Source organism: Ornithorhynchus anatinus, chromosome 2 (assembly GCF_004115215.2).
Source record: "Ornithorhynchus anatinus isolate Pmale09 chromosome 2, mOrnAna1.pri.v4, whole genome shotgun sequence".
Lineage (NCBI taxonomy): Eukaryota > Metazoa > Chordata > Mammalia > Monotremata > Ornithorhynchidae > Ornithorhynchus > Ornithorhynchus anatinus.
Genome location: NC_041729.1, coordinates 104,046,674 through 104,067,592, shown reverse-complemented (window position 1 = coordinate 104,067,592; position 20,919 = coordinate 104,046,674). Strand labels below are relative to the sequence as shown.

Genomic DNA, 20,919 nt, shown 5'->3' with positions numbered 1-20,919 from the left:
AAGCAAAAAATAATGAGTTAAAGCAATGCAAAATGAATCAGTCCTTTTTCATAGACTGTAATTAAACCACTTAATTCAGTATTGTGAAATGAAACACGAAAACCCCGTTAATTTGAAAAACAAGAAACGGTAATACACAGATTTTCAATAACTGGGTTTGGATTACCTAATTTTTTTTATTAAAAGAACAAGAGGGCACATGGGAAGTTGAAGACTAACAGCTGCTCCAAATCACCAAGATCAGCTAAAACACGGTTTTCCTGAATATGGAAAGAGTTTTATGCCAAGTTGGTAGGAATTTGGAAACACTTTAAAGGTATTTTTGCTACCTCTTGACTTAGTAGGAACCTTACAATGCCAGTACTTGAAACTGAGGGCAGACAACTGCACTAAGTGTTTGAAAGGTATATATTTTTTCCCCTTCAGATACTTCTATTCTTTACATATTAATTATTTTGGTAAAAACTGGAATGCTTAGATTTGAACCAAGATCTAAACTCTAAGGTAAATGCTCCCATCTAAGGCAAGTAGAAAGCATTTTCACTCAATATTTTAAAATTATCCATACATTTCCTAGCTTGGCCACAAATGACAGTTATTGGACTGGAACATTCTTGAGGCTTAGGAACTCTGTAGCATTTTCTGTGTCCTTTAGAGGAATCATAATTACAATCTGTTTATGGCATTATCTCCAGAGAAATAATTTGATATCCAGTTCAGGTTAAGTTTCTTCTCATTCTCAGGGCCTTATATAAGGAAAAGATATACATTGAAAAGGAAAGGTTTAAAATACATTCTTGCAAATAAAATGCTATCGTGATGATTCAAATTGTATTCATATCCATCACAGGTAAAAATCAAGTTATGCTGCAACCAAGATATTGAGCCTCACTGCGTGTTTCTTTTTAAGTCTTAAAAATTCCAAAATATTACTGAATTCCTAAAGCTAATACATATTCTCGATGGTTCCAGCTGTTACGGCATGTCTTCTTAAACTGGAATCTATGTTGATATGAAATCTTAGCAACTAGAAACTGAAAAATAAATGGAAATGATCTGATAATATTAAGTTCTGCCTTCATTCACCCTCTTTGTTCTTAATCAATTCCCCAGTTTTTATGTTATTCAAAGGATTCATTCAATAGATTTTTCCCAAGCATGAAAAAAATGCATCATTACTCTTATGCTTCTGATAAATATTCAAAACAAGAAATTGATTCAGTACAAGTGTGATTCGTCCGTTAATATGCTGAAGTGTTTTATAACGAGCGTGTGCACATATGAAATGAGTGGATGCCGAACAGAAGCTTTTATTAATCACATGTGAACAGATCCTCTTGTTAACTATGTTAGTCTTTGATATCACAGGCTAGAGCTTTAAAGCAATGGCAGTAAAGTAAGCAAGTTGGGAAGTGCAAACATGCCCTTGCGTACAGATTGTAAGTGCAGCTCACTTACATTGTTGATAGATTTATGCAAAGCTTCACCGAGACAGTGCCGCTATGAAGAAAAGATCACAGAAATAAAGAGAAACGTTCAGAAATCAACTGAGTAAAAGAAGGAAGGATAGAAAAGGGAAAGGTAAACATAGAATTTTAATTATAATATGCCCAAGGTAAAAGAAATTGATATTTGTTTTGAGAAAGAAATTGGACGAACAAAAAAATTTGGTGAGACTTCCTAAGGCCAATTTTTTAGCAGCTCTTCAGTAAGGCCTCCTACTACATGTGTGAGCTCATATTTACGTAATCAAAATATCCAGGTATTATTCTCACAATCAGCTTTGAGCTTACACACAACCTGACTCTATTCTTTATGATTCTGACATTCTGACAAAGACTTGTTCGGCGTATTTCTTGACTACTAGTTCCTTTACTATTGATTACTGATCCCAGGAGAGAAAAAGTGTCAAGCACTTGGGAAAGTACAATACAACAATAAACAGTGACCATCCCTGCCCACAGTGAGCTCACAGTCTGGGCGAGGGAGAGACAGACATCAATACAAATATATAAAATTACAGATTTGTACGTAAGTGCTGTGAGGCCTTGGGGGCGGGGGGAAGAGCAAAGGGAGCAAGTCAGGGCGGTGCAGAAGGGAGTGGGAGATGAGGAAAAGTGGGGCTAAGTCTGGGAAGGCCTCTTGGAGGAGATATGCTTTCAAAAAGACTTTGAAGGTGGGAAGAGTAATTGCCTGGGGGATTTGAGGGAGGGAGGGCATTCCAGGACATGGGCCAGGGCTGCCAGCTAATGAGTGCCACGGTGAAAGAAGCAGGCCAGCCACGAGGACTGCCCCCTCAGATGGATCACAGACAGCAGTTGGAGGCACGAGGAAGAGAGAGCGTCCCTGCGGGCCACAAATCAAAGTAAGACCGAACAAGAATCTCAAGAGACTAGGAGAGAACAAATCCACACACTTTCTATCCTGTGAATGTTCTGCCCTCCAAACTGTACTGATGCTGAAGGTCCTAAGAAATTAGTCAGTGCAAGTGTGAATGCATGAAAGGGCAGAAGGCTTCCAAGAACAAGGACCAAGGGCTAAAAAAGTCAGCACACCTGAGAATTGCTGGTAATAATCATAATCAATCATCAGAGGTAGCTGTGTGTGGGAAAATGTGATCCCCCCACCCCCCGCCCCCGGTAGTCTGCAAACATCTATTGAATGAATTTTCCCCCGATTAGACTGTAAGCCCGTCAAACGGCAGGGACTGTCTCTATCTGTTGCCGACTTGTTCATCCCAAGCGCTTAGTACAGTGCTCTGCACATAGTAAGCGCTCAATAAATACTATTGAATGAACATCATGGAGACCAGGAAAACCTGGTTTAAATACTCTTTCAAGGACTTCTAAAAAGTCCAAATCTTTTTGAGTTTATTGAAAATCTTTAGAGATATTGAAATACAAGTTTTGCACCATCTTTCCAGTTCCCACTTTATTAGCATCAAATAAAGGAATACAACTCCCTCTTCCTTCATATATGACATACCACACCCCTCCTCACCTTCAAAATCTTATTAAAATCACATCTCCTCCAAGAGGTTTTCCCTGACTATGCCCTCTTTTATCCTACTCACTCTCCCTTCCACTTCACCAATGAACTTGGATCTGTACCCTTTAGCACTTGAGAGTCACCCCACCCTCAGCCCCACAGCATTGATATACCTACTTTATATTAATAGTAATAATTAATAATTGTGGTACTTGTTAAGCACTTACTATGTGCCAAGCACTGTACTAAGCACTAGGGTGGATACAAGCAAATTGGGTTGGACACAGTCCCTGTCCTATGTGGGGCTCACAGTGTCAATCCCCATTATATTCATTCAGTGGTATTTATTGAGCGCTCACTACATGCCGAGCACTGTACTAAGTGCATGGGAGAGTACAGTACAACACTAAGCAGACACATTCCCTGCCCACAATGAGTTTACAGTCTAGAGTTGGGGAGACAGACATGACTACAAATAAATAAAATTACAGTTATAGATGAGGTAACTGAGGCACAGAGAAGTGAGTGAATTGCCCAAGGTCACAGAGCAGACATGTGGCAGAACCAGGATTATAACCCATGACTCCCAGGCCCATTCTCTATCCACTATGCCATGCTGCTTCTATTAATAATAATAATAATGTTGGTATTTGTTAAGCGCTTACTATGTGCAGAGCACTGTTCTAAGCGCTGGGGTAGACACAGGGGAATCAGGTTGTCCCACGTGGGGCTCACCATCTTAATCCCCATTTTACAGATGAGGGAACTGAGGCACAGAGAAGTTAAGTGACTTGCCCACAGTCACACAGCTGACAAGTGGCAGAGCTGGGATTCGAACTCATGAGCCCTGACTCCAAAGCCCGTGCTCTTTCCACTGCGCCACGCTGCTTCTCTAATTAATTAATTAGAGAATCTTCTCTATTAATCTTATTAATAGAATCTTCTCTATTAATGGATCTCCCCCTCTAGACTGTAAGTTTGATGTGGGCAGGGAACCAGTCAACAACTCTGTTGTACAGTACTCTCCCAAGTGCTAATTCAGTGCTAAGCAAACAGTAAATACTCAGTAAATATGATTGATCGATTATTTTAATCTCTCTCTCCTCCTCTAGACTGCAAGGTCCTCATGGGGAAGGGACATGTCTACCAAGTCTGTAATACTGTACTCCCCCAAGTGCTTAGTACAGTGTTCTGTACACAGCAGGCACTCAATAAATACCATTGATTGATTGATTGATTGATGTGTTTGCTTTATGCTTAAAGAAGATGCCATGCAATTGACCTATGGCATGTCTAACTGAAAGACAGCGAAAGTCCACAACCCACGATGGGCTCAGAAAGATTGTTCTTTGTGTGTCATTGCCAGAAACTCTGGACCACTAGAAAGAAATGAAGACTTAGCAAAAATGCTTCTGCGAGAATAAGTACAAAATCTGGAACTGTTTGAATATGCAGAAGGAAGCAGATGTGCATTGCATTTAGGTTATTAGGGAAATGAGCCAAGGAATGCACTGATCCATTTACTATTAAAATTTGAAATATCATTGTAATGTGGGAAAAGAAATATGCAATTTGAAAAAAAAAACACCTTTCTGAGTTTGAACAGAGCTTAAAAAGTGTTAAAATAGGGATAAATTTCAAAAACATAGAGCAGGAAATATCCCATGATGTGGGAAAAATCTAATATTCTGTTCTGGAAAAAAAACAACTGCCTGTTCCTTTGAGAGCCATTACATTTGTCAGAGGATGTCCCAGAGATTTACTTTAGTTAAAAAAATAGGAAATTCTGAGAATGTATTATAACACTCCAAGTTCTTCCTGGCAGGGTTCCAGTGGAAGAGGATTTAGGGATGAGTTCATTTCTCTCTTAATTATGATCTCCTCTTACATTTCTGCCTGAGCAACTCATGCATTGTAGGGCCAGATGCCACAGAATGAAAGGCTGGAACAGATGTGCTTTTACACACGAATTTTGAGTACATTACACAATTATAAACAGAGCACCGTTGCAACTGTTCAAACATTTTTTCACCCTTCAGTTAATTCAAAGTACCACATGGATAATGAATTGATGTTACAACATTCATTCATTAGTAATAATCTCTCCCCCAAAGACTTCAACCTGTCTTTTCCTGTGCTTTTGGACCACTTTAACTCGTGTTTTCTCAAGGGAGAAAGCTTCAAGGACATCAAAATTAACATCCCCGTTCCTTTTCAAGTGTCATAATGGAAAAAGAAATGATCAGAAGATACTTTACTAGTTTTTTCAAGGAAAGAGCTTCAGAATTACTTAGCACCGTTTAAGAGTGCACTTCTCTTTCTCTAACATTTGCTGCCCAAATGACATTTATTACGAAACTTGAAATCAGAAAATCAGTTGCTCAGATCTGGGTTCACTACCGATTAAGCCTACTGTCACTTGCTTTGCAAGGGAAAATTGTGTATTAGGATGCTTTCAGTAAATTCAGAGATTAGAATTAGAAGCATAATATATAAAAATTCAGAGAGTATGACAGCACTGCAAATTCAATGTTTGACTTAAATCTGGGCTCCTCATCTCTCTAGGAAAGGTATCAAATGATATTATCTCTGAATATGAGTACCAGGTACAATTCTTCTGGTTCAGATCTAGTGGAATAGAAAATTTCACCACTGAAGGATCAAATCCTCTCAATCTCAGTCAGGATCTATCATCTATTAGTGCACTGTAAAGTTATTTTCAATCAATGAATAGTATTTAAAGAGTGCCTTGCTGGGTGCAGAGCACTGTACTAGATGCTTGAGAGTACAAAGATTAGCAGATATAATCTCTGCCTTCAAGGTGCTTACAATTTAGCAAAGGAGACAGACACTAAATTAAATTTCAGATAGGGAGGAGGAAGAAGGGACATATTTATAAGTACTCCCCTCTTAGGGTTGCACCTGGAGAGTTTCCAGTACTCTACCAATCTTGACTATGGAAGGGAGAGTCAAGCAGAGGCATAACCATTCCATTCCCAGCTTGGGTCGTGGCTAGTAGGTGGAAAGCAATCTGCTGTAAGTCAAAACTGGTAGGCATGGTAGGCAGCAGCAGCATGAGAGAGAGTTGAGGAGGGAGATTCAAGTTTACTGTGCTGAAGGAGGCACTGGTAAACCACTTCCATATTTTTACCAAGAAAACTCTGTGAATACATTACCACAGCGATTGCAGATGGAGGTGGGGTGTTCTGGGAGATATGTGTCCATGGTGTCACTATGGGTGGGAGACGACAGTGACAATCCCTGCTCACAACGAGCTTACAGTCTGGGCGGGGGAAAGACAGACATCAGTACAAATAAATAAAATTACATATATGTACATAAGTGCTGAGGGGTTTTGAGGGGGAGGTGGAAGAGCAAAGGGAGCAAATTAGGGTGATGCAGAAGGGAGTGGGAGGTGAGGAATAGTGGGGCTTAGGCTCTTGGAGGAGGTGTGCCTTCAGTAGGGCTTTGAAAGGGGGGTGAGTGATTGTCTGGTGGATTTGAGGAGGGAGGGCGTTCCAGGACAGAGGTAGGATGTGGGTCAGGATTCAGCAGTGGAACAAGCTAGATCGAGGAAGAGTGAAAAGGTTAGTACCAGAGGAGAGGAGTGTGCAGGCTGGGATGTAGAAGGTGAGAAGGGAGGTGAAGTAGGACGGGGCAAGGTGATGGAGGGCTTTAAAGCTAATGGTGAGTTTTTGTTTGATAAGGAGGTGGATAGGCAACTGCTGGAGAATTTTGAGGAGGGGGTGACATGCCCTGATTGTTTCCATGGAAAGATAATCCGGGCAGTGGAGCGAAGTATGGCCTGGAGTGGGGAGAGGTAGGAGGTTGGAAAAGAAAAGAGGTTCAGAAAAGTGGCTGATACAGTGATCTAGGTAGGATAGGATGAGTAATTGTATTAACGTGGTAGCAGTTTGGATGGAGAGGAAAGGGCGGATCTTGGTGATGTTGTGAGGGTGAGACCAACAGGATTTAGTGATGGATTGGATATGTGGTTTGAATGTGAGAGTGGAGTCAGGGATGACATCAAGTTTATGGGTTTGTAAGATGGGAAGAATGGTTGGGCTGTTTACAGTGATGGGAAAGTTTGGGAGAGGACAGGGTTTGGGAGGGAAGATAAGGAGTTCTGTCTTGAACATATTGAGTTTGAGGTGGCAGGCGGACATCCAAGAAGAGATGTCCTGAAGGCAGGAGGAGATCTGAGCCTGGACAGAGGGAGAGAGATCAGGGGAGGAGATCATCCACATAGAGATGGTAGTTGAAGCCATGGAAGCGAAGGAATTCTCCAAGGGAGTGAGCGTAGATGGAGAATAGAAGGGGACCAAGAACTGAACCTTGAGGGAACCCCACAGTTAGGGGATGGGAGGGGGAGGGGGAGCCCGTGAAAGAGACCCGAGAATGAAGGGCCAGAGAGATAAGAGGAGAACCAGGAGAGGACAGAGTCAGTGAAGCCAAGGTTGGATAATGTACCCAGGAGAAGGGGATGGTCCAGTGTCAAAGGCACCTGAGAGGTCGAGGCGGATTAGGATAGAGTAGGAGCTGTTGGATTTGGCAAGAAGGCCAAATCTCTAGCTATTCATTCTAAGTTTCCTTCATGGGCTCCTCCTCCTCTGCCTCCCACACCCTATGGGTTTTTGTCCCTACAAATCTCGCTGTGATTGTGCCATCCAAAGGGTTTTCTTAAGAGCCACCTACTTGGTTTTGTCACCCCACCCTCAGCCCCTCAGCACTTCAGTACATAGACGTGCTTCATTTATTCATATTACTTTCTATCTCTCCTTGTAGACTGTAAGCTCGTTGTGGCAAGAATTTGTCAATCTGTTGTCTTGTACTCTTCCAAGTGCTTAGCACATGCTCTGCACACAAGCAGCATTCAATAAATACCACTGATTGACTGAAAAACTGATTGAGTGCCTTAAAGTTGATGGTCAAATAGCATCTGCTTGGTATGAAAAGGAATGGGCAACCGTTAGAGATTTTTGAGCTGTGTACAGATGGTGTTTTAGAAAAATGACTAGGGCAGCAGAATGAATAATAATAATAATTGTGACGGCTACATTGTGGGGTGAATTTTACATGGTTACAGATCCAAGTGCATAGGCAATGCAGAAGAGAAAGGGACTATGGGAAATGAGGGCTTTGTTGGGGAAGGCTTCTTGGTGGAGATGTAATTTTAATAAGGCTTTGAAGGTGGGGCAAGTGGTGATCTGTCATATATGAAGGGGAAGAGAGTTCCAGGCCAGAGGCATAATGTGGGTAAGGGGTCGGTGGTAAGAGAGATAAGGTCGAGCCACAGCAAGTAGGTTGGTGTTCCAGGAGCAAAGTGTACAGTTTGGGTTGTAGTAGAAAACCAGTGAGGTAAGATAGAAAGGGTGAGCTGATTGAGTGTTTTAAAGCCAATGGGAAGGTGTTTCTTTTCAACGCAGAGGTGGATGGGCAGCTATTGGAGGTTTTTGAAGAGGGGGAAGTGTGCATTAAACATTTTTTTAAGAAAAATGATCCGGGCAGCAGAGTAAAGTAGAGTGGGGAGGGGAGAGACGGGAGGCATGCAGTCGGGGAGGAGGTTGATGCAGTAGTCAAAGGGTAATATGATAAGTGCTTAGATCAGCATAGCAGCAAATTACATGGAGAGGACAGGTTGTATTTTAGCAATGTTGTGAAGGTAGAACCGACAGGATTTGGTGACAGATTGAATATGTGGGCTGAATGAAAGAGATGAGTCAAGGATAATGCCAAGGTTACAGGCTGTGAGACAGGGAGAATATTAGTTTTATTAGAATCACTCCTACAAGAAGCACTTGTGCATATTTGTATATATTATCTATTACTCTATTTTATTAACGTGTACATATCTATGATTCTATTTATCTTGATGGTATTGAAGCCTGACTACTAGTTTTGTTTTGTTGTCTGTCTTCCCTGTTTAGACTGTGAGCCCATTGTTGGGCAGGGATTGTCTCTATCTGTTGCCCAATTGTACATTCCAAGTGCTTAGTATAGTGCTCTGCACATAGTAAGTACTCAATGAATACAATTGAATGAATGAATCAGTGTTTTCTACAGTGATGGGGAAGAAAGATTTTGAGTGGGAAGATGAGGAGTTCTGTTTTGGACATGTTAAATTTATTTATTTGTATTCAGGTCTGTCTCCCCCTCTCTAATCTGTAAACTCAACGTGGGCAGGGAATGTGTCTGTTTATTGTTGCATGGTACTCTGCCCAAGTGCTTAGTACAGTGCTCTGGATTCCGTAAGTGTTCATTAAATACCATTGAATGAATGAATGAAAAGTTGGAGGAGTTGGCAGGACATCGAAATGGAGATATATTATTATTATTGTTATGGTATTTATCAAGCGCTTACTATGTGCCAGGCATTGTACTACTAGATACAAGCAAATGGGGTTGGACACAGCCCCTTGCCCACCCGTGGGGCTCACAGTTTTAATCCCCATTTTACAGATGAGGGAACTGAGGCATAGAGAAGTAAAGTGACTTGCCAAGGTCACACAGCAGACAAATGGCAGCTCTGGGATTAGAACACATGACCTTCTGACTCCCTGGTCTGTGCTCTATCCACTACGCCATGCTGTTTCTCTGCGATATCCATGATAGGTAGGGATCTTTTCTCAAAGCTGTCTAGCTAAGCGCTGGGGATAGAGTCCAGACAATTCCTGATTGTCCCTGATAATCCCTGATAACCCATTCCCTAATCCCCATTGGGTACACAATTTAAGAGAAGCAGCATGGCCTAATGGAAAGAGCATGAGTTTGGAAGTCCGAGGCTTCAAATCCATTTTCCTGCTGCGTGACTTTGGGCAAACCATTCCATTTCTCTGTGCCTCAGTTTCCTTATTTGTATAATAAGGATTTGATAATCGTACTCCCAGGGACCGTGTCCAATCTAATTATCGTGTATCTATCCCAGCCTTTAGTACAGTGCTTAGCCCAAAGTTAACACTTAAAGTAAGCAGGTATTTAATCTCCATTTCCCAGATGAGAACATAAGTGGCTCAGAGAAGTTAAGAGATGGCCAAGATTCCGCAGCTGGCCAGGAGGAATGTTGGTACAAGCCAGCTCTCCTTACTTCCCCATCCTGTCCTTTTCCCACTACACCACACTGCCTCCTCCACATTTTTCTCCCTCTCTCCAGGGACAGAGACTTAAAGTCTTCGTTGGTAACTGTTCCAGTGTTTAATCAATCAATCAATCATATTTATTGAGTGCTTATTGTGTGTGCAGAGACTGTAAACTCACTGGGGACAGGGAATGGGTTTGTTCATTGTTGTACTGTATTCTCCTAAGTGTTTAGTACAGTGCTCTGGACACAGTAAACACTCAATAAATATGATTGACTACTAAGTGCTGGATTTAATCAACTCATCAGTAAAAATTGTTTGTTCTTTATTCCAACGCAATCTCTCTTGGTTTAATTCCATTTCCTCTTGTCCATTCAACTGGCCATGGAAGACAACCAGTCAGCATCCCCTCCATAAAACCTCTTCAAATGTTTTAACAACACAGGTATTACATCAACTGGCTTTCTCTTCTCTAGGCTAAATCACACTAGCTCCTTTACCATTCTTTCCCAGACCTTTTTTTTTTTTTTTTTTGTCACTCCAGTAATCATTTTTGTAGTTTATCTCCAGGACCCCTCTGGAGTCCCTTCATATTTTCCCTTCATGTTTTCCCTTCATATTTTTTCAAAGTATGGTGACCAAATATAGTATTGGATTAAATTAGATATAGTAGCATAATAATAATAATTGTGGTATTTGTTCAGTGCTTACTATGTGCCAGGCACTGAACTAAACTCTGGGGTGGATACAAGCAAATCGGGTTGGACACAGTCCCTGTCCCACATGGGGCTCACGTTCTTAATTCCCATTTTACAGAAGAGGTAACTAAAACACAGAGAAGTTAAGCAAATTGCCCAGGGTCACACAGCAGACAAATGGCAGAACCAGGATTAGAACCAGGTCCTTCTAACTCCCAGGCCAGTGCTCTATCCACTAGGCCACAAATAATCTGATCAGTGCACCAACAGTGTATCAACAGCAACTCCTGCAGGTCATTTTCCAGTTGGTATAACCCCGTGCATTTTGGGCTTTTTAATCTACACCACTGACTCATTTATCTAGCAATTGACTGGAATACCCAGATCTTTGTTCAGCTGAACATGTATGTGCTTAGTCATCTATCCTCAGCCTACCTCTATGTTGTCTGTTTTACCCTCCTACTTCACCACCTTGTGTCTTTCCCTAATAATTTTCTTCCTTTTCTATAAGCAATTTTCTGATCTGTCTAAAGGTTGGTGATTTTCTTCCTGTCTTCTAAAGTGTTGGCAGTCTGACCCTAGGACACGGTTAAATACCAGCTCTGAGTCAGCTGGTTAGTTAACCAACAGTAGGATATGGTGTTGACCTTGTTTTCCTAGCATGACTAAGATCTGAAGGGGAATAAAATCAAAAGCCTTACCGAAGTCTAGATAGATTACATCTATTCTTTCCCCTTTGTCTATGTAGTCTGTAACTGGCCGAGATTATACTCATCCAGAATGAATTGCTCTTCACAAAGCTTTGATGGCTGCTTCCTAATATCATATAATCTTTATGTGGTTGAAAATTGATTGGTTGATTTATTCTGCTATCTTCCCAGTGATCAATGATAAGCTGCTGGTCTGTATTAGGATCCTTGAATTTTCCCATTTGAACAATCCTCAAGGACTCCTGCCCTCCAAAGTTATTAAATATACGAGTTAGACACTGCAGGAAGAGCCGGCCACTCCTTAAATATCCTAGCATATTTGTGATCGGCGCCTGTGGATCGGAAAATAGATTACATTGGAAAAAATCTGCTTAGAGTTTCTATGCCAATTGTATTTCAGTTTTCTAACCTTCTCTCATAAATGGTGATACCTAAGAGAAATTTCACCAGCAAAGAGACACACGTAACAAACTGTCACTGATATCTCCCCCCGCCCCACAATACCAAGCAAAAAAGTAAAATTGAATAGATTAGGAAAATCATCTGGTTCTGTCTACCATCTCATTAGTACATATTTCATAAGCAACTCGGGCACAAAATTCTGTGTCCTGAATGGTAGACTAAAACTCAAATATTTTGTTTCTCTACTGGTAGAAAATACAGATACTTATGTAATGAAATGGGAATAGCTGCCGTTAGAATGTTATTAAGAAGAAAGAATATTATTTCACTGATTTGTAAAGATAAATTCTGTTAGTTTTTCAGCCAAGTCTCCAAAGGACAATTGAACTTATCACCCAATCACCAGGCAAAAAGAGGATTCAGAGAAAGAGTAAAAAGAAACTTAAAATCCGGTAGATGTCTGAGTCAGAAAACAGTATCAGGGAAATAAGGAAAACCAATGAACCCAAAACACAAACCTGATTCCTTTGGGGAGAAGGCAACTAATTCCCTTTTGGGTGCTGCACAAAATTCATTACGGCTCCTGAGGGCCTTCCTGGGAGTTTCTCAAAGGTAAAACTGGCCTCATGGCTCCCAAGGGCTTCAAGGCACCTGATGAATCTCACTTCCCGATGAAGTGACTTTCCCATGCGTTCCATTTTACTGGATTCTCCTGCGACCGTATACATAAGTCTGCCTCACACTCCCTTCCCTGCCCCACACTCCCTCTCTCACCTTGCCCTCCCTCCCCCGCCCCACCCCAATCTTAGAGCTGATCTTGTTGCAGGTTCCCTCCCCATCCTTGCTATACTCAGAATTCATCTATGTCCTTCTGCAAATCCGGTGGATCTGGAAGGTGAGAGCCGCCAGCTGGGGAAAGGATGGTGGCATTGGCAAAGGCAGGCCACATGTTAAGGAAAAATGCTATGCTGGTGTGGGTGGGTGGGTAAGGGTCATCATGGAGACAAGAAAAAAAATAGGAGCAGGGTGCCTTGACCAAAATGTCACTCACTGACCTGCTGGATAACCCCCACATGACTAATTTCCCTTCATCCTCAATGGGATTGAGCCCTCCCTCTATGGAAACGTGCTGATTCTTAGCCTACTGATTTCACTAGGTCCTACAATCCCCAAAACTGATTAGTCCTATATAGATTTAGCCTCATGCTCAGAAAATTAATGGACAAGAAAGTCTCTGATGATATCCAACTTCTAAAGTTTTCCCGATCAAAAAAACAGTAAATTCCCCAAAAACAATTAGCCTTACACTCAATTTATATCCCAAGTTATGAAAGAAAATACTGAACCAGGCCTAATCCTTTGAGTATGTGTAAATTTAGATGTTTAGTGTTTTTTCTTATTGCTAATTAGCTGTATTAGTTACCTGGTCTAAGAGATCTTCCACTTTCTTTTGCCATCCATCCCTGGCAGCATTTTTCTCTCGTTCTTTGAGCTGCAAGAGCTGAGTCATGGCTGATTTTTTATCCTCTTCATGTTGGTGTCTTAGTTCTTCCCGAAGTTTAGTACACTCTTGTCTAGAAACAAAGAACAAAGTATTCTGCAGTTATTCTTCTCCAAACTCCACAATAAATCAAATAGCATTTATTGAGCATTTCATGTGTACAGAACACTGTATCAATCAATTATATTTGTTGAACCCTTATTGTGTGCAGAGCACTGTATTAAATACTTGGGAGAGTACAATATAACTGAGTTGGTAGACACATTCCCTGCCCAGAATGAGCTTAGTATCTAGATGGGGGAACTAAGAGCTATTATCGTATCTATTTTATACCTCAACAAATTGAGTCAGACTTATAGAATGAGTCTGCAGCACTCTTTTGTCCCAGGCTTTGATTGCTAAAAATAAGCAAGCAAGGATGATGCAGTTACTCTTTCCAAATCTGCCTTGATACTTGTATTTTGTTCTGGCTTCAAAGCACTCCATCTTGTCCCCTCTACCTCACTTCCCTTCTCTCCTCCAGCCCAGCCAGCACACTCCGCTCCTCTGCCGCCAACCTATTCACTGTGCCTCACTCTCCTGCCCCACTGTCGACCCCTCGCCCACGTCCTACCACTGACCTGGAATGCCCTCCCTCCTCACATCCACCAAACTCTCTTCCCCTCTTCAAAGCCCTACTGAGAGCTCACCTCCTCCAGGAGGCCTTCCCAAACTGAGCCCTCCCTTTGCCTCTGCTCCTCCTCCCCATTCCTCCTTCTCCCACCCTCTGCTCTTCCCCCTTCCCCTCCGCACAGCACTTGTGTATATTTGTATATATGATTTCTCAATTTATTTTATTAATGATGTGTATATATAGCTATGATTCTATTTATCTATTTTGATAATAATAATGATAGCATTTGTTAAGCACTTACTATGTGCCAAGCACTGTTCTAAGCACTGGAGCACTGTTCTAAGCACTGGATGGTACTGATGCCTGATTACTTGTTTTGTTTTGCTGTCTGTCTTCCCCCTTTAGACTATGAGCCCGTCGTTGGGCAGGGATGGTCTCTATCTGTTGCCAAATTGTACATCCTAAGCGCTTAGTACAGTGCTCTGCACACAGTAAGCACTCAGTAAATACGACTGACTGAATGAATGAATTTATGATATCTTAAGGAGGAAAAACATCACCTAAGGTTTTCTGTCCACTTTATTTCCAAGTCCCGGGCCATCCTGTCCACTTTGAGTTTTTCCTCTTCCCTCAGGGCAGCAAGTGTGGCCTCATGCTGATGTCTTTCTTGTTCAAGTTTCCCCTGGAAAAAAAACAACTTTAGGGTAAATAGTAATAAAAGCCAGGCCATTGCTGGCTTGGGCAGCAATTTCAAATGCATTTACATTTATTGAGCACATACTCTGTGCAGAACACTGTAAAAAGCACTTGGGAGAGTAGGATAAAATAAGAGACACAGTCTCTGCCCTCAAAGATATCTTACCAATTCCAAACTAATCCATTCTTATATTAGCAGTGCATATGATACAATCTATTTTCACAACAAAGAAAAATCAAACCATAATTCATTCAAGATTTGTAAGTAAGCACATTAGCCATTTAATTTAGAACACTCATTTCAGACCTTTCATCACTTTATGCATACAGATATTTTAAATGAATTCCACAGTTATTACTAAACCCGAGATTAAATGGTCCTTCATATTCAAAATTTTATTATTTTGAAAATGAACTGAAAATGTATTTTCGAGGCTCATCTACTCTTTGCCATCCAAACTCAGGACTGAGTTATTCAACCTTCCTCCTTTGTTAGGGGCAGGAAAATGAAGATGAACGAGAAGGATTTGGGATGATGATCGACTATTATATGATCTCAAAGCAGTAGTCCCCATACTGCAATGGTTGTGTTGTGTGATATATTGAGAGCCCTCTGTAATTAACAAGTTGGGCTTTTGTGCTTTGAGGTGATTGCCAAGTCAAGGGGGCAGAGGATGCATCGATCAATTGTATTTATTGAGTGCTTACTATGTACAGAACGCCATACTAAGCACTTGCGGGAGTACAGTGTAAAAAGAGTTGGTAGATATGTCCCCTGCCCACAGTGAGCTTAGAGCCTACAGGACCCATGTTCTGTATATTGGGCTCCTGCCACTTTGGCAAAGCAACAAGGTGAGGAGAGGTGAGAAAGAAGATGCGGTAATAATAACTGTGGTATTTATTAATCAATCAGTGCTATTAACTGAATGCTTAGTGAATGCAGAGCACTATACTAAGCATCAGGAGAGATCCAAGACAATCAGGCTGAGCACAGGCCCAGTCCCACATGATGCTAGCTGTTTAAATGGGAGGGAGAACATTCCCATCACTCTTGGTTCTCTCCAATCCCCTCTTCTCCAATAACTGCTGCTGATGCCTTTTGGAGTTGGAGGAGTCCCTTGGCCACAGAAGCAGCGCCCAGGCTAGCTGAGCTAACTGTATTAGATGCCCCGCTCTCCATGTACCCTGGTAATCCACGGGGATGGCTGCTGAAGAACTTATGAAATCTCCTGTGCTGGAGGCTTTGGAAAAGTGGCTAGATTCTCTGTAGGCTAAGGTTATTAAAGGTACAGATTGGACTAGATGACCTCTGAAGGGCCTCTCTGGGACCCCTGACTGCGGCAAAGGGAGTCCCCTAAAGAGAGGCACACTTTTAGGGTTGGGGAGGTCTACCAACAACTGCTAAACTCTTTTGCTCACTGAAAACAAGATTCAAAAATCAAAAGGAAAAATACCGTCTGGATTCTTCAGGGAACACACTGACAACAGAAATCTCATAAGAGTTATCTCCTCATTTGGAATCTCTTAAAGAGCAAAGAATACAATTAGTAAAACCAAATTAGATCGATTACTCACTGGGGGAGTTACACCGACTGAACAGAGCTTTAAATCAAGACTGCTATCTATTGGCAGTTGGGGCCATAATAGTGTTCTGCGATTACCTCAGCATTGGACAATGAATCTGTAGTCTCTCTCAGTTTGACTTTGGTTAAATCGAGCTCATTCTGAAGTCTTTCTTGGGCATCCTGAAGATTGGAGATGAGCCCTTCTGCAGAACCGAGACCTTGTTCACCTTTTCTTACCAGGTCCTGGAGGCGACAAACCTAGGCACAAATCAATCAATCAATCACTGGTGTTTATTGAGTGCTTACTGTGTGCAAAGCACTGTACTAAGTGCTTGGGAGAATACAACAGAGTTGGTAGACATGTTCCCTGCCCACAAGGAGCTTACAGTCTAGAGAGGGAGAGAGACATTAATATAAATAAATCAATTATGGATATGTACATAAGGGCTGTGGACCTGAGGGCAGGGCAAATAAAGGGTGCAAATCCAAGTGCAAGAGTGATACAGAAGGGAGTGAGAGAAATGAGGAAATGAGGGTTTAACTGGGAAGGCTTCTTTCATTCATTCATTCAATCAATCGTATTTATTGAGCGTTTACTATGTGCAGAGCACTGTACTAAGCGCTTGGAATGTACAATTCGGCAACAGATTGAGACAAGCAACAGATTGAGACAATCCCTGCTCAACAACGGGCTCAGAGTCTAAACAGGGGAGATAGACGACAAAACAAAAGTAGTCAGGTGTCAATACCATCAAGGTAAATAGAATCATAGATATATACACATCATTAATAAAATAGAGTAATAAATGATATATATACAAATATACACAAGTGCTTCTTGGAGGAGTGATTCTAATAAAACTCTGAAGGTGGGGAGAGAGACTGCCTGTTCGATATGAAAGGGGATGGACTTACAGGACAGAGACAGGACAAGACTTGGGGTTGGAGGCAAGATAGATGAGACAGAAATACAGTGAGAAGTTGGCTTTGGGGGAGTGAAGTGTGTGTGGGTTGGGTTGTGATAGGAAATCAGAGAAGTAAGTTAGGAGAGAGCAAAACAATTCTGTGGTTTCAGTCAAACCAAACACATTTTATGGGTCCAAGTTTGCTCCTGTAATCTTTTTTATAACATTCTTTTGACATCTGTTTGATTTAATGTATTACTAAAAATGGAAGTGAGATTATTACATTTCTAATCAAAAAAATTCCTATTTCACAAAACGGACAAGTAAAACCTCTTTCACCGTCTCTGCTGAGATTCATTAAAGGTGATCAAAGATTGTAAATATTTTGGGAAGAAAAGTTGTTATAAAAAGAGTGTTATTAAAGCTGAAAATTTTAACATAGCCATTCATTAAAATAGGCTCTTCTTGCCAACTTGGAAGGATCAAATTCAGGAAATATTTCAAAAATAGTTTACATCATTAACCAATCAGTCAATGGTAATTACTGACTGTCTACTAAGGGCAAAGCACTGTACTGAGTATTTGGGAGAATCTGGTAGAATTAGTAGAAATGATCCCAGCCCTCCCCAAGCTCATAATCTAGCAGGGGAGATAGGACTAAAGTAAAATGCAGAGAGGAGGAAGTAATTAGATCTGTGTACCAAAATTCTACAGGAGGTTTCAAGTACTTTACAGAAGCAGTGTGGCTCAGTGGAAGGAGCATGGGCTTGGGAGTCAGAGGTCATGGGTTCTAATCCCAACTCTGCCACTTAATGTTGGCATTTGTTAAGCGTTTACTATGTGCAGAGCACTGTTCTAAGCGCTGGGGTAGACACAGGGGAATCAGGTTGTCCCACGTGGGGCTCACAGTCTTAATCCCCTTTTTACAGATGAGGGAACTGAGGCACAGAGAAGTTAAGTGACTTGCCCATAGTCACACAGCTGTCAAGTGGCAGAGCTGGGATTCGAACTCATGAGCCCTGACTCCAAAACCCGTGCTCTTTCCACTGCACCACGCTGCTTCCCCACTTGTCAGCTGTGTGACTTTGGGCAAGTCACTTCACTTCTCTGTGCCTCAGTTACTTCACCTGTAAAAAGGGGATTAAGACTGTGAGCCCCATGTGGGACAACCTGATAATCCCAGCTTTGCACATAGTAAGTGCTTAACAAATACCATTATTATTATTATTATTATTATTTGAGTTCTTTGGTGGCAGGGAAGTGCTCACATGGGAGTTGGTGGACTTAGTGTGCAAAAAAGACTAAAAAGTAAGGGGAAGGCCTACTGGTGGAAATGTGATTGAAATGGGGAGAGCTGTGGTCTGTTGGATGGGGAGCGGGAGGGAGGACCAACTAGCAGGGAGATTGAGGCACAATGAGTAGGTGGGCTGGAGAGAAGCTGAGAGTGTAAATTGAGGTGTAATAGAAGAAAGTGGTTAGGTAGGAGACAGCAGGTTGACTGAGTGCCTGAAAAACAATCGTCAGGAGTATCTGCTTGATGCTGAGAGAAATGGGCAACCACTGGAGATTTTTAAGGAGTGGGGAGATAAAACAATGTTTGGAAAAATAATCTGGGCCTCAGAGTGAAGTGTGGGCTGGGGAGTGGAGAGACTGGAAGCAGAAGAATCTGAGAGCAGGCTAGGGAACTGGTCAAGCCAGAATATGACAAGACTCTGAACCAGCCCAGTAGTGAATGTTGGAAAAATTGTGAATAACCCATAGGATGTGGCAACAGACTGAATATAGGGGTTGAAAGAGAGGGAGGAGTCAGTGTTTTCTCCCCTTATTTTAGTCCATTAGGACAAGCTAAGACTGAACAGTTACAGAACTAGACAAGCTAAGACTGAACAGTTGCAGAACTCTAAGAATACATGACTTCAACCTTCCTCCTCATTCCTAACTCTCCCACCTTAACTAGAAGCAGCATGGCTTAGTGAATAGAGCAAAGGACTTGGAGTCAGAAGGACCTGAGTTCTAATTCCAGCTCTGCCACCTGTCTGCTGGGTGACCTTGGGCAAATTACTTATCTTCTCTGTGCCTCAGTTCCCTTAACTGTAAAATGGGGATTAAAACTGTGAATCTATGTGGGACATAGACTGTGTCTAAACTGTGTTGACCACAGCGTTTAACAGTGCCTTGCACACAGTAATTGCAAACAACAAAAACCATAAAAAAATAAACTGGAAAGTGAATCTGAATGGGCAGTGTTCAAATGAGTGTAGCTTCCAAATGGTGAATCCATTAGCTCTGGATTTTCAAAATCCCGACTGGGTGAAACTGTGCCCTGCAAACTGCCTGAAACTCAGGCTCTGTTGGTGTGCCACCTGTGAATCACAGATGGAGATGCTTGCGTATTGCACAAGCTGACAGGGCGGTTACGGGTAAATATGCAGTAACTTCAATTTACTTGTCTATTGCTGAACTGAAACAGATATACAACTGGGACAACCTACTTCAAACACTGGAAAATTCTAGTTAAAATTTCAGCAATTCTCATTTAATCAAAACAAAAACCGACATCAGGATGAAAATCTAAATGAAATGACCCTCAAAAGTGGATGTGACACAGGGTATTCTTGCCTCTTGATTAGCTGCGGTGAGCTCGGCCGTCAGTTCTTCCCTCAGTGTTTCCAATTGCTGTCGAAGCTGAGTCTTATCTGCTTCCAGATGTAATTTCTCCTTTTCATATTGCTCCTCCAGCTCCTTCAAAAAAAAAATCAAAATCAAAACATTATGATTTTAGAACCAAGAATACTGGGCAGGCTCCAAGAAGAGTTTTGTTCTTTCACACAGCAGAAAAACGGCAGAGTCAGGATTAGAACCCAGGTCCTTCTGACTCCCAGGCCCGTGTTCTATCCACCAGGCCACACCGCTTCTCTTTTTCCTTGGCCATGGTTACTGGGGCATACGCTTTCTCTCCTTCAGAGGCAGTTGGATAGTCACCCTCCTTATCATTCCAGGGACCTTCATTTCCCATCATCCATCTGCAAAATTTTTCAAGCTTAAGACTCAAACAATTTTTCAACTTTAAGGATCTCAGTCATTTGAAAAACACATTACCAACCTAGATTAATCTCTTCAGGTCAAAAATTTCTGATGTACCTAGCATTTTATTTCCACAGGGTTCAGAATTCCCTCTACTGTTTTTAGATAAAGTGGAAACTGCATCTTATCTTACTTCTATTGCTCTCTGACTATTATCATGACTTACAATGCTCTATCACTAGTTGACTTGGCAGCATAAATCAGTGATATGCCTACTGAATACATCCTCCGGAAAACTTTCCGCCCTACATAAGGGGAACTTATCAATGATGGCCACGAATGAAATTCAAGAACTGGATTCAGTTTATCAAGGTTCTCTGGAGAAATGACCTCGTTGGGAGGGCACCCTAAAGAATGAAAATGAGTGAAGCTCTCAACCAAGGTGAGGGTTACCTTCCTCATATTTGTCAAAGTTTGTGTTGTGGTGAAGGCTTTGTTAATTATAAACTTGATAAATGGTGAACTCTCATGGATATTAGCACTCATGATTATTAGTAACTCACGAGACATTGCATATGATCTATCTACTCTAAAGTCCTGGGAGGACTGCAGACATATTTATGCCACCAGTAAACTGACTTACTATCACAATTTTATTGGTCAATATAATAATAATGATAATAATAATGATGATAGCATTTGTTAAGCTCTGTCAAGCACTGTTCTAAGCACTGCGGTAGA

General features: G+C 41.6%; 1 protein-coding gene across 5 annotated transcripts in view; it reads right to left on the bottom strand.

The window, feature by feature from the left end:
• Positions 1 to 20,919, bottom strand: part of FAM184A (family with sequence similarity 184 member A) — a 114,761-nt gene that overhangs the window by 33,290 nt on the left and 60,552 nt on the right. For 3 of the 5 annotated variants that reach the window (XM_029057538.2, XM_029057536.2, XM_029057540.2), the window contains exons 6-10: positions 19,774 to 19,896; positions 16,346 to 16,507; positions 14,549 to 14,670; positions 13,298 to 13,448; positions 1,459 to 1,500 (exon numbers count right to left, since the gene is read on the bottom strand). In XM_029057538.2, the coding sequence (XP_028913371.1) occupies positions 1,459 to 1,500; positions 13,298 to 13,448; positions 14,549 to 14,670; positions 16,346 to 16,507; positions 19,774 to 19,896 (600 nt within the window). The remainder of the gene's footprint in view (positions 1 to 1,458; positions 1,501 to 13,297; positions 13,449 to 14,548; positions 14,671 to 16,345; positions 16,508 to 19,773; positions 19,897 to 20,919) is intronic. The other 2 variants (XM_029057539.2, XM_029057537.2) reach the window with 1 other exon arrangement.